This window comes from Taeniopygia guttata, chromosome 1 (genome assembly GCF_048771995.1).
Source record: "Taeniopygia guttata chromosome 1, bTaeGut7.mat, whole genome shotgun sequence".
NCBI classification, from domain to species: Eukaryota; Metazoa; Chordata; class Aves; order Passeriformes; family Estrildidae; genus Taeniopygia; species Taeniopygia guttata.
The window spans coordinates 47514526-47528992 of NC_133024.1; the positions used below are offsets into that span (position 1 = coordinate 47514526).

Consider the following 14467-nt stretch of genomic DNA (forward strand, 5'->3'; position numbering starts at 1 on the left):
TACCTTTAAAAATAGACTAAGTGACATCCTGTTGCTCAGAAGCTATATAGTTGTTATTGGATCTCTCCAAATCATTTGTAGGCAAAAATGGTGTTATATCTGTGTTAATACAGTGTTGAGAAATTAAGGATTAATTTCTTTTTTAAAGAATGAAATTCTTCAAATGTATGAACACCTTCTCATTGTAGAGTTTCTAGAGCCATAGCTCATTGCATGAGCAGGTATTGCAAGCCTGCATAAGATAGCAGACTTGGTAAGTTGATGTGTGCAAAAACACAAAAACATGTCTTAAACAGTGTAGGAATTGAAATAATTTATTTTCAATACATCTGCCTTACTGAATTTGTGAGAAAGGATGTATCTAAAGGGTGTATCTTCTAATATACACATTCTCTTTACAATTATTACTTCAATAAGAATTTTACTTTTTTTTTCCCCAAAGGAAGGTATAAAACTTAAAATTAAAACCAGAAAAAATAAAAAAATTGAATTATAGACTGAAATGAAAAGTCCCTGTTATTTCTCTCCAAGATTCATTTTCATAGAGTTGCACTTCTAACAGATTTGGTGTCAGTAGACTCTATGGAAATTATCTTGGATGACATCAGAATTTTTCTTAAATCAAAATAATTTTTATGAGCTGATACAGGTTTGTTTTTTTTTTAAATCTATGTACTGTTTGGTAGACATTCATCTACTGCTAGTTATGTTTCTTGTATTGAGGAACTCCACATTATATAATTGAAGGTTTTCAAAACATTACATTATTGAGGTGCAGTCACTTTTGAAAACAGTTCTGTTGTGTTTAATGTATTTCTTTCATTCTTTCCAGTGATTAACAAGACTCCAAAACTAAATTAGATGTTCTCTAACTTTCACTAATGAATGTGTAAATTGGTCATCTGGAAGGCCATACTGAAGTTCTAAATAATTAATTTCTGAATTTACAGATTAAATGTTAACATCTTAAACATAGGTTCAGTTCAAAACTAAACATGGCTGGTTTTTATAATAAACCATAAATGTCATCAGCTAGCCCCCATATATTACATTTTTAGATCCTAGAAATTAAGATTGAAATTGCAGCTTTTTTAGATCAAGGGAGCTGATCTACTACATTCTACTACAAACTACTGTCTGTCCTTAATAACTAATGTAGGAATCTAAACACTCAATACGTTACAAAGAAGATGCATATCATTTGAAATGCTTGTCTTTATCTTTGCTGCTTTTCCATTGAATCTGTGCTGCTTCTGTGCAACTGTTTTCCACTGTAGAAACTCCATCCTGCTGCCTTGCTTCTCGTGAGCGTATTTACAAAACTAGTGATGTAGCTGGGCCTGCCTCTGCTATTTCATCTCTCTCTCACAAACTGAAGGGTGGGTATGCATGCCAACATAGCAAGGTTATTCAGATTTTTTACCTGCAAATTGTTTTGGGTTCATTTTTTTCTCCTTCTATTCATTTTCATTTCATTCATGTAAAAAATAATGTTTTGAAAATGACTATTGTGGGAGCTCATCTGATGTAATCATTCAGTGTTGCCTTCCTGAGTTGCAGCAACTTCATGATACACAGTCTAGCTGTCTCTGCTTTGTAAAATGGAGAGTGACTGTTAGTCTAATTACAGCTGTTTTCAAACAATAGGCAAAGTATACAAGAAGAAGAGTAAATAAAATCTGGGATTTTTTTGTGTACAGACAGCGCAGCTTGCTGTTTTATGCAATTTTTCCTTTGGGAGATTTTTCTTTTAGTGCTGATACTCTTTAATGCTGCTTAGGATTATTTATCTCTCTATGTGCAAATCCAAACTTTTTTTTAGGAAAAAAAAAAGGTATTTTTGTTGTTGTAAGCCATTGTTAGCCTATACCTTTCATAAGCAGTTTTGTTCTGTAATGTTCTCCTCATTGGTATTTGCTAATCATGCACGTACTTTAAATTTGATACTTTGCTGAATGGCTTGAAGTGTTATATGTCCTTTAAAATGATTGTCATTCTTTTTCTCTTTTATGAGACATTCTGTAAAACTTAATCTAAAGTATTTTCTCATCTGGCAGACTGGGAAAGTGTGTATAAAAGTAATTCCAATTTGCATTTCAGAATTTATCACAAAATAAGCATCTCAAAATAGCTCATCAGTAAAACTGGTGAATTTCTAAGCTGGAGCAGTTGAAATGCTTGGACTGATATTTCCATATTTTAGCAAGAATAGTCATTTTATAAACCACAATGTACCATGTTATTTCTTGCCTTCCTATTCCACCTTCCCCCTTCCAAGTGAAAAAAAATTATAGAACTTGTAAAAATAAGACAGATTAGACTCTCAAAATTGATTAGGATGATAAATACGTGCAATATTCTCATTATATTCTATTGCTTACATTTGATGTATTATTCCTGAATATAGACACAGTATTTCTTCTTTGCTCAGAAAAGTATGAACTTCTGCCATATCTTGGGAAGGCAGAAAGTGTTTCTAACTTTCAGGCTTGTTAAATATTCCAATATAATTAATTGCCTTCACTTTTTTCTGTTTTTAATTTTATTGTAAGGTATTTAAATATGAAAATAACAAATAAATAATAATTGTTTGTAACCTGAGGAAGCATCTTGGTTGCTAAATTTTGCTCAAAATTTTTCTAAATTTTTATTGGTTGTTTTTTATGTTAGGAGAGATAATAGTAGGAAAAAATTGCATCTATATATTTTCTAGGGTAGAGGTAAGGGTTGATGATTGAGAACTGCATGAAGCTGCTTCAGATCCCATAATGCATAAGAAAGTAGATACTGATTTCACATCTTCTAATACTTGAAGGTACTAGATAAAAGGTGACTGTCAATCGTATTCCCCTTGGAAATCTTAAACCCCTTGGGGCTTAAATTTGCTAGTACTCTCTGATTAATTGAAAATTTATTTTTTTACAAATAGTTGCTTTCTCAAAAACGTGCCCAGACAAATGCAAATAACCTTTTAATATCTAGAAAAGTAAAATATCCCGAAGTACTGTGTCCTAATTCTGCAGGCTTACTAGAGAAACTCTTCTCATGTTTGACTAATGAAAACGCATTCAAATCAAAATGATTTAACTCTGCATTTAAGATTTTGAAGTAAGGATTTATGGAGAGACAGCTGTATTAACTGCTGCATTGCTTGCCAGTAGCTTCCATGTTGCTTGGATTAATTTTTAAAATACAATTCTCAAGAGAGACTTGGTTCACAGAGGTATCAGAAGCAAATTGCCTTTATGAGCTGCTTTTTGCATATACTTGTTTTGTATGTACTTGCACTAAGCTACCTGTAGTTCTAATAGTTCTTTTAGTCTTACAGTTCTGTAGATAGATGTATGTACAAAATCAATATGCATCGGAACAATAAATTAGTGCATCAAAGTAGGACATCGTTTACCAGAGTTGGCCATTTAATTTAGTGGTTGAAAAAAGTGGTTTTGTTGCTTTGGAGGGGGGTTTAAGTGTTTTGGTAGCAGAACATGGACTAGATTTTGGACTTGAGAAAGTAGATTCCATAGATTATCCATTTGAGTAATTTTGAGCATATTTGCAAGCCTCTTGCCCAATTTGCCTTACTAACAGTGTTTACTTCCTTCAATTCCTGGCTTTTGAGCATTGAAGAAAATAAATCTGGCAATACCTTTGATCTCTGTGCAAGTCTCCTGTTGCTGTCAGCCTGTCACACATTGAGATAACAGATAAACAGTCCCTGATTTCTGTTGCAACTATGGTAAACTTAGGTAACTCCTGGAGTTTCACCTAAGGATGTAAATTGTGCTTCCTTTACTAGTGTTTTGTAGAAAGAGTGAACTGTGCCTTTTGATACCTCCATAGTAGTGTTTTCTCTGTCAAAACTTCCTAACACTTGTTTCTGTGTATCTTTGGGGAAAGAAATGTATCAAAAGTATTCTAGGGAGAAAAGATCCCTTCATGTTTCCTTTCATTTTGATGTGAACAGAAGCATGTGTTTGATACTGATCTTGTGTTCAGGTCTTCAGTCTTTGTTTTGTACTATTAAGGGTGTCACTGTCAACATGTAACAATTCAATTATGAAATATTATACAGGTGACCGAATGAATTTCACAGGAGCTGCTAGACCGATTTCTCCAGCAGGAAAATCAGACATGGCATCAAAGCACAGAGCTGACTGCAGGTCACCTAAGCTTGATGTGCGAATGAACAGAGCTGCTGCCGAGCAGAAGAAGCCCAGAAATACTGATGGCTTATCAGCCAGTGAGTGCCTGATGCTGAAATCAGACGCCGCAAAGTTGCGCTCAGACTCGCACAGCAGGTCTTTGTCGCCAAATCATAACACTCTGCAAACACTAAAAACTGATGGAAGAACTACTCCTGGTCTGAGGGCTGAATCTCCAGGGCCAGGAACTCGGTCGTCTTCTCCAAAGACTAAGACACTTACAGGCATTAGATCTGGTGCTAGTTCTCCACGATCCTCATCACCCAATGACAAAACTCTACCTCAGAAAGCTCCATCCCCTGTAAAAACAAAGCTTGATCCTCCTCGAGAACGCTCCAAATCAGATTCTTACACGTTAGATCCAGACACCCTTCGCAAAAAGAAAGTGCCACTAACAGAACCCTTAAGGGGGAGGTCCACTTCACCCAAACCAAAAATTAATGCAAAAGATGGAAAATCTGCACCAGAAACTGAAAACAGAGCTCCTTCCCCTCATGTAGTACAAGAAAATCTTCACAGTGAGGTAGTTGAAGTCTGTACTTCGAGTACTTTAAAGACTGACAGCATTACGGATACCACCTGTGAAGACAACACCGAATTCAGAAGTCTGGACGATGGTTCTAATAAAGTTCATTTCAGCATTGGAAAAGCACCACTGAAGGATGAGCAAGACATGAGAGCATCTCCGAAAGTGAGCCGTAAATGTGCTGGCAGGCACACGAGACCCAAAAAGGAAAAATCTAACTTCCTTTTCAAAGGAGATGGATCAAAGCCCATAGAGCCTGCCAAGCAAGCCATGTCACCTTCTGTTGCAGAATGTGCTCGAGCCGTATTTGCCGCATTTCTTTGGCATGAAGGAATAGTTCATGATGCCATGGCATGCTCATCTTTTTTGAAGTTTAATCCAGAACTGTCCAAAGAGCATGCACCCATAAGAAGCAGTCTTACTCAACAACCAGCAGAGGAAAAAGAAACCAAGTTGAAAAATAGACATTCGTTGGAAATATCATCTGCTCTTAACATGTTCAACATCTCCCCTCACGGGCCAGATATATCTAAAATGGGTAGCATCAATAAAAACAAAGTCCTCTCAATGTTAAAAGAACCACCTCTGCATGAAAAGTGTGAGGATGGAAAAACTGAAACTACCTCCTTTGAAACATCCAGTCATCACACAATGAAATCCAAGTCTCCTCTTCCATTAACACTGCAGCACTTAGTAGCTTTCTGGGAAGATATTTCTTTAGCAACTATTAAAGCAGCTTCCCAAAACATGATTTTTCCAAGTCCTGGTTCTTGTGCTGTGTTAAAGAAGAAGGAAAGTGACAAAGATAACAAGAAAGCCAAAAAGGAAAAAAAGAAAAAAGAAAAGGTTGAGGCTAGGCCAAGGGGAAATCTTTTTGGTGAGATGGCCCAGCTTGCAGTGGGAGGACCTGAAAAAGATACCATCTGTGAGTTGTGTGGAGAATCCCACCCATATCCAGTGACTTACCACATGAGACAAGCTCATCCAGGTAAGACTCCATGTTTTTAATTCCCATGTCCATCCATAAAGTATATTTCACACACATGCTTTGGTGTTAGTTGCTGTTATGAATATGTCAGGCAATGTTTTCTATTATCTACACTAAATTAAAAGTTATACTTGCATACAGATCAGTTGCACATCTTTGTGTATAATTTTAAGTAGTTAGGGATCTAAAGTTTCTAAGTTATTTGAAACAAGATCAAAATAATTCTCTGACTTTACAGTAGCTCTTCAGAAACATGCCATGTTTTACATGTTAGGATTTGAAACTGTGCTGAGAAAATTGAAAATAAAAAATGAGATTTGTTGGTTAGAGTTTCTACATGGACAGAAGTCTTCTGTTACTGTCCTGCTGTCAAGAGTAGGAAACTTCTGTCTGCTGTGCCAGTACTGGGTATCAGTGCCTTAATATTTTTGATGTACTTGTTGGTCTGTACTTTTTTTTTAGTTCTGTGTGTGCAAAGTTAAGGTCCTGAATCTTTCTGAGGAACTCTAATGAGCAAAAGAATACCCTCCATCCCCTCTTAAGCTTTGTTAGCTAGGAGGTGAGATTTTTCTGTTTGTTAAATTACAGGTATTGTTGACTACCTTAATAATACTGACCTTAACCATAACTTAGCTGTCTGAATATAGAGCTGGTCATGCTTCAGACAAGTTCTTTACAAAACTTGAAAACTACATTTGTAGTGCATTTGTATTCTTTAGACACTGGTGGGACACATGGACGAGAATGGACAAGAACCTTGTTTTGTAATCAATTCACACAAACAGAAAAGTAGAAAATTAGGCCAGGAAAAGACAAGCATCTTCCTTTCTCCCCTTTTCATCCCTCTTTTACAGCAGTAAATAATAGAATAAGAATCCTGCTTTTAAATCAGTTGTTCTCACCTTTCCCCCATGTAGGCTGTGGCCGCTATGCAGGTGGCCAAGGTTACAACAGCATTGGGCACTTCTGTGGAGGATGGGCTGGGAACTGTGGCGACGGTGGCATTGGAGGGAGCACGTGGTATTTGGTGTGCGATCGATGCAGAGAAAAGTATCTTCGTGAAAAGCAAGCAGCAGCAAGAGAGAAGGTATTTTCAGCTCATAGCTTTAACTTTCTATCTGCTTAATAGTGCTGTGTTCACAACTTGAAAAGAAGGGCTAGTTGAAGAAATTTGGAATTTTATAATTCAGGAATATACTCTTATCCTCTTTGTTAGGTTTAAGATAATGAAATAGAAACTTCACTGGCTTCTAAGAGGTTTTCTTCCCTTCAGATGATAGTATTCTCAAATTTGTAAAGTAATTTTATTTTTTATCCCAATATAACCACAGGATTGAATGTAATAATTTTGTTAAGAATCTGTCAGTTTATTTAATTTTGAATGGTTTTATTTGTTTGCTAAAATGAGTGCTGTTTTAACTTCATGTTTATAGCTTCTTTAATGATCCAGATCTTTGCATACAGGATGCCACTAGTTTAGTTTTTCATGGGAATAGTACAAAAGGTGTTTTTCTTGTACTGATTTTCAAGGACTAATTGCAAAATCTTGCTCCAAGTATGCAAATATGTTGATGTTAATGATGCTAATTTAATTTTATTTTGTAAACTAAACTTTTTGTACACAAAAGTAATCCTGAGGCAAATGTCAAAACTATCAGCTGTTCATTTAATGTTTGCAAAGGTAGGAAAGTAATAGAAATGTGTTTTGTCATGGAAGGTTATTTTGCAACAGGTAGAATTAAGCAGCTGTATTATGAGCTAGGTTGTCAGGTTTTCCTGTGGTGAATTTAATTATGCCATATTTAAATTTATCTAGATTAAACAATCTAGGAGAAAACCAATGCAAGTTAAGACACCTCGTGCCTTGCCAACTATGGAAGCTCATCAAGTGATTAAAGCCAATGCACTCTATTTACTGTCGCTGAGTAGTGCTGCTGAGCCCAGTATCCTCTGCTATAACCCTGCAAAAGCATTCCAATCTCAACTTCCCAGTCTCAAAGAAGGAATTTCTGAAGACTTTCCCATTAAAATGCCATGTCTCTATCTACAGACATTAGCAAGGTAATTAAAGGATGTGTATGAATATTGATTTTAACACTCATTTATGTAGAATATTGGATAAAAATACATGTGTAAACTAAACTAAAGCTTACGTAGAAAAAGGCATATTTTCCTAATTCTTCATTAAGTTTTTTTCTTGTCTGTTTTGATACATAATCTTGTTCAGTCTTTTAGATTGTGTTTTCTCCTAGAGTAGTATGCCCTAAGTAGCTTTCAGATGCTAAATATTTTATAACAGTTGAGTTTCTGTCCAAAGAATTCAGAATTTCCCAAAGAGTTTTACTTAGTATGTAACTATGCTTACATAGCACACATATGTTCTACTTTTTTCTCTTCACAGTTAAAAATAGTAAAAAGGAAACCAGAAGACTTGTGCTTTCTTGGTAAATCTAAGTAAATTTCACTGTAGTGTCTCATGTATGTTGGGTAGACTTCTTGACCTAAAATACATTCTGGAAATACCTGATGAAAACACAAGAAGATAGAAAGGGATAATCCCCACTACCTGTCGTTGAGAATGCCACTGTGTCTTCCATGAACACTTAAGTCACAACCAGCTTAAAAGCATTAATAGGTGAAGAGTACATGAATGGCACTGACTGGCAAAGTATTTATGTGTATATATGTGTTTCAGCAAGTTTTCTAATCTTCATTCCTAATTCAAAAATCTCATTTGGTGTAGGCATCATCATGAAAATTTTGTTGGGTACCAGGATGACAACCTGTTCCAGGATGAGATGAGATACTTGCGTTCTACTTCGGTACCTGCACCGTACATCTCCGTTACTCCTGATGCAAGCCCAAATGTCTTTGAAGAGCCAGAGAGTAACATGAAATCTATGCCCCCAAGGTACTTCCATGTAATTCTAGGTACTACATACAAATGTTAAAGCAGTAGCATAACATCAATTAAAAAAAAAAAGGAAAACATTGCTGCAGTTAAGAAACTAAAGTATTAGATCAATTTCTGAAATGGCAGCATAAAAGCCAAAAGCATATGAAGCTGTAATTAGGAAATTTTCAGTGAATCATAGCCTATCAGGTATACTTTCAACTGTTAGCAGTGAAATATTTTTGAATATGCAAATATGCAAGGAATATACAAATCAGAACTGAAACTGTTTACTGTACTTCAGTTACTTCTCTCTAGAAAGATACTGGGTTTGCAACCCAAACACAAAAAAAATTTGTTTGGTTGATAAGGACTCTTGGCATACGGGGAAATTTATCCATAGCTTCTACTTCAGGCCTGCTTATTTCCCCATAGAGAAAAATTCTCCAGAATCTACAGAACTGAAAAAGTGATCTAAAGAGCCATAATCCAAGGACTGAAACTGTTGCAAACTCTTTGAAAATGTAGCAGGTTGTTTTTACTCTCTATCTGTTCTTTACCGCAACTGATTGAGTGCAGATTAATGGGCTTTTTGAAAGGAAGCAGCTGCTGTTGTTCTTTCAGGATTTTATTCTGAAGGGAAGTTTGAACAGGAGGAAATTTCATTACATTACACTTTTCAAAGCAGATGTTGCTGCTTTGTTCTGTAGGACATATAAATGTCATCTAAGAAATGACAATGCTGTCTAGGACCAAGAGTGCTAGACGGCTTCTGTCAGGTTAAGCCAATTTCTTGTCGTGTTATGTTTACTGTGATCTAATTCAAGCAGGTATAAAAATTTTGTTTCACCAGGGAAAAAGTGGCTCTTACTATTTATAATAGTCCAGTCTACTTAGATGCTCCGTGTTTTCAAATGTCAGTGATTCCTCATATTACAGTGAGGATGTAATGCAGAGAAAATTTGCTTTTAATCTGTTTTTATTTCAATTTGTTGTATTTCATACTGACTGCACAAATAGTTTATTGGAATACTACAATCTATAATGTAGTCTTTTCAGAAATAGAACTTTTCTAACAAAACTCCTTAAGAGTGCATCGTATTGGTATATTCCTTTATTAAAACTGTGGACACCATGGTCTCCTGAGGCCTATAGGGACAGCATAAGCTGGGAGTCCTTCTGCAGACTGTAAGAAGTCCACTGAAGGTAAGGAGTAAAACATGTCAGAGGTATAGCTGTAGCAATTCAAATTTGACTTTAAGGCTAATGATGTTAGAAACTATTACTTCACATAAAGTTCTAAATTTCAGTTGGTTTGCATATTAAAAATTCACTTCATAGATGTTTTCACATGCATTCTCAGGAGAAGTTTGGTCTGAAACTTCAAATTAGGCATGATATGAATGTTTGTATTTCTCTAAAGAAATACCTGAATTCTTGGAACTCATCATGTTCATCATTACATTTGTTTATAAAGCACTTGCATGCTTTTTCACCATGTGTAATTCTAATATGTGCTCCTTCTTTTCCAGCATTTAAACAATTCTTAGGTACATAAGACAAAGTTTCATGCAGTAGTAACATTGTGATTATGAAATGCATGTATCCTTATTAATTATTGGTATATAGTTCAGATACACTCTGTATATTTGTTAATGGGTGTATTACTTCACTGATTTCTTCGTAGTTTGGAAACCAGTCCAATCACAGATACAGATCTTGCAAAGCGCACAGTCTTTCAAAGATCATACTCAGTTGTTGCATCAGAATATGACAAACAGCACTCAATTTTGCCAGCACGTGTAAAAGCAATCCCCAGGAGACGAGTCAACAGTGGAGATGCAGGTAAGAGCACAGACATCAGAAGCAGGGAAAAATGATTCAAGGATTTGCAATTATTTGTGGAAACTGTAGACAAATATATTTTTTATAAATACTTGTAGTGACTTTTTAGTTATAAAACAAAATACCAGTAAACATTAGGTGTTTGGTAATCGGCACAAAATTCGACTAAAATTGGATTAGAATTTACTGTCATTCTAAAATTTGTGGTGAATCTTCTGTGCCTGATTTAAAAGTGAAGTGTGATTTCTCAGTTGAAGCATCATTTTTCCATATTGCTTTTTTAATGAGTTTTTCTCTCAGAAAAAAAATCATTTCTAAAAGTGCTTTATTGCTTTTCATTTTTACTGTGGCTATAAAATTGAAATGGACAAGGACTCTAATGTATGCATATTTTTATGCTTTTGAATAGAAGTGGGGTCCTCTCTCCTGAGACATCCATCTCCTGAACTTTCTCGGTTAATCTCCGCCCACAGCTCTCTTTCCAAAGGAGAGAGAAATTTCCAGTGGCCAGTATTGGCATTTGTAATCCAGCATCATGATCTGGAAGGACTTGAAATAGCGATGAAACAAGCCTTACGGAAATCTGCTTGCAGAGTCTTTGCCATGGAGGTATTAATGTACTGATGGCTCTTGTGTGATTTGTGTGATTAAAATAAGGTGGTCGTAAATACTGCCTTGGAATTTTTTTTAAGATTATGCCATGTTCGCTGTAATATAATTGTCACTTTAATAAACTGTTTCAGCTACAGAGCAATAATATCTTACTTGAAGACTTTTGCATTATTATTTGCCTGCCAAAAAGTCAGTGCACCTCCTTCAATAAATGGTTTAGGAAATGGTTTTACTCCAGGTTTGCTTAACCAGTTGGTAACTCCTTGTATGTAATTTGTTTTAGGCCTTCAACTGGCTTCTTTGTAATGTCATCCAAACTACTTCTCTTCATGATATTTTATGGCATTTTGTGGCTTCCCTGACTCCTGCGCCTGTAGAGCCCGAAGAAGAAGAGGATGAAGAAAATAAATCAAATAAAGAAAATGCAGAACAAGTAAGTGAGGTTCTGCTGATTTTGTATGCAAATTAGAAACACTTCCATTTGAAAAACAAAATTCCTTAATCCTCCATGAAACAAAACCTTAAATTGTACTTGAATTCATTTTGTAGACATAGGCTAATTTTTCTTCTGAATCATCACTTTCTATGTGCTGATGAATTGCGAGGTCTTCTGAAGCATTATTTTTTAGTATTCTTGGGAAATAGGAAAGCAAAAAAAGGGCAAGTACATTGCTAATCCATTAAAAAATAATTTTGCAGGATTAGCTTTTTATTAGCTAATAATAAAAAGCTTTTTATTCCTCCTTTGCCCTGTGTTGAGAGAGAAGAGAAAGTATTTTTTAGAAAAGCTTTGTGGTTTGGTTTACTATGTTTTTCAGTGTTCTAAGAGAAGTCCATAGTTAATTATAAAAATGCTTAGTTAATTTAAGTACTGTTGTGTATGTGTGTGTGTGTGTATATATATATATATAATTAAATTAAGTAAATATTTGTGCACTGGTTATACTTAATTCAGTGATTTAAGAAAAATCTATAGTTCTGAAAATGTAGAATGCAAAATGGTATAGTCTAACATCTTATACTTGCAAAAGATACCTTCATATAACCTCTTCTAGACTTAGCTGTGATTCAAAACATTATCATGTCCACAATGAATAGGTCAAAAAAATTATGCTAGTGTTGTCAATAAGTCAGAATAATCTTTATCATTTCATATCTATTCCAGTTTTGAAATTAGTTTTTCTGAAAATAGTCTTTTCAGCAGTGTAACCTGGTACACTGCTTTTCTGATACTGATATACCTAAACTAAGAATTATTATTTTCACAGCTCTAATGAAATGCAGCATTTGATAACATCAGCTTAGTTACCAAGTTTGCTATGGGTTTCAACTGCTGGAATATGTTATTTATTTCTGGTTTGTTTCTTTGTTTTCAGATTATTGCCATATAATGTTTCACATCTTTAAATCATGAGAAATGATTTAAAAATTCCCTGTTTGAGGCTCATGTCTAACTTACTGTAAAAATTCTCTGACAGAATTTGTTTACTTAATTGTTTTTCTCAGAAAGTCTGTTAATAACACATAAATTGCTTTGCTGTGTAGGAAAAAGACACACGAGTGTGTGAACACCCTCTGTCGGATATAGTGATCGCTGGGGAGGCTGCTCACCCCTTACCCCACACTTTCCATCGCCTTCTTCAGACAATCTCTGATCTTATGATGTCTCTTCCCAGTGGTAGTGCATTACAGCAAATGGCCTTAAGGTAAGCACAAATCAAGAAAATTCTTGAAAAGGCTGGAAATGGTGTAAAATTACAGGTTTAAAGATTTTGCAATGTAGGTAGAAAACTTGAAAACTTTGTGTGAAAGGAGCACATCTATCCTTACCGCTAGGAAGGAGATGCATAGAAGACACTTAAGTGTTTATACATATAAATAATAGTATGAAAGACTTTGTAGAGAGGAATGTACTTTCTTTTAAATTCTATACTGTGTCTACTATGAAAAAGAAAACACCTAACAGAATAATATGGAAGAATCTGTGTGTATATGCATGGCTTTTAGTGCCCCTTGCTCAGAAATCTGTCACCTGGATGCTATCTTGAAACTTTGCCATTTTCTCTGTGTATTTACCTCAAAGACACAAAATTAATATTTATATTAATTTTGCATTTACTATTTATAATAATTTATGCATTTACTATTAAAATTCTAAGATAAGTTTATTCCTGCTTTCTTCAAAATGGTGCACTAGAAACACTTGAGATCCTGCAAAATTTGAAGTTAAATGTTTATAGAAAATACTTTGAGAAACAAAAACATGATTAATAGTTTCATGGGTAAGTGTTGTGCCAACATTCAAAATTTCTAAGTCAAGTAATTGTGTTTTCAGGTGCTGGAGTCTTAAATTCAAACAATCTGATCACCAATTCCTGCACCAGAGCAATGTTTTTCATCATATCAACAATATTTTGTCTAAATCTGATGATGGAGATAGTGAAGAGAGTTTTAGCATCAGCGTTCAGTCTGGTTTTGAAGTCATGAATCAGGCAAGTATTACAGCTCTGGCTCAGAAGCAGAGATCATTTGTGAACAGTACTTCCGATGATGATGCTCTTTAAATTAAAAGATTCCTTATTGTGGTGTCATATTTCCAGTTTAGGAACTTGTCCATGCTATTTAGGCTCTCATATTTAGCTTTAGAGGTTCAAATATTGACCCTTAGCCTGTATGTCACTCAAATCTAAGTTTTGGAGCAGTGCTTGTGCATGCTTGTTTGTAAGTGAAGTTTTTGGGGAATGTCATGGAGTTGGTTAAATTTTAAATATTGTGTACTTCCAGTAATTCTTTGCTTACATCTTTTTTCTTCTGTTATTCTAAGGAGCATGAATTAATACTTCTGTTTAATATTTTTAAAATGTTTTCTTCCATATACTAATATATTTAGGCATTTGCTAATATATTCAGCTCTTAGCTATTAATGTCTCCTTTGGCTTAAAGGAATGAATAATTTGAATCAGTAAAGGACAAATTTCTTGGAGAGCACATTCATCAAAACAGAAATGATTGTGTGGTTTTAAAAATTGTAAATCATTACTGTATTTGGGCTTACTCTCAAGTATTTTAAAAATTCCCATTCGTTTTCACAGGAACTGTGTATAGTAGTTTGTCTGAAAGACCTAACCAGTATTGTTGACATTAAAACATCAAGCCGACCTGCCATGATTGGTAGTTTAACAGATGGGTCTACAGAAACCTTCTGGGAATCAGGAGATGAGGACAAAAACAAAACTAAAAACATCACAATCAACTGTGTAAAAGGAATCAATGCACGCTACGTGTGTGTTCATGTAGACAATTCCAGAGATCTTGGGGTAAGAGGAAAATAAAACTCTCTTTCATTGAAGGTGCATAGTCCAAGCTGTATGTGTTTATCAGTGAAGAAGCACTATTTT

The 14467-nt window shown here is 34.9% G+C and overlaps 1 protein-coding gene across 20 annotated transcripts in view; it reads left to right on the forward strand.

The window, feature by feature from the left end:
- Positions 1-14467, forward strand: part of MYCBP2 (MYC binding protein 2) — a 174244-nt gene that overhangs the window by 139968 nt on the left and 19809 nt on the right. For 13 of the 20 annotated variants that reach the window (XM_030270789.4, XM_030270803.4, XM_030270836.4 and 10 more), the window contains 11 exons: positions 1278-1379; positions 4076-5719; positions 6637-6806; positions 7536-7780; positions 8463-8630; positions 10300-10457; positions 10867-11066; positions 11353-11502; positions 12615-12775; positions 13405-13561; positions 14162-14386. In XM_030270789.4, coding sequence (XP_030126649.4) covers positions 1278-1379; positions 4076-5719; positions 6637-6806; positions 7536-7780; positions 8463-8630; positions 10300-10457; positions 10867-11066; positions 11353-11502; positions 12615-12775; positions 13405-13561; positions 14162-14386 — 3380 coding nt within the window. The remainder of the gene's footprint in view (positions 1-1277; positions 1380-4075; positions 5720-6636; positions 6807-7535; positions 7781-8462; positions 8631-10299; positions 10458-10866; positions 11067-11352; positions 11503-12614; positions 12776-13404; positions 13562-14161; positions 14387-14467) is intronic. The other 7 variants (XM_030270810.4, XM_030270861.4, XM_030270846.4 and 4 more) reach the window with 1 other exon arrangement.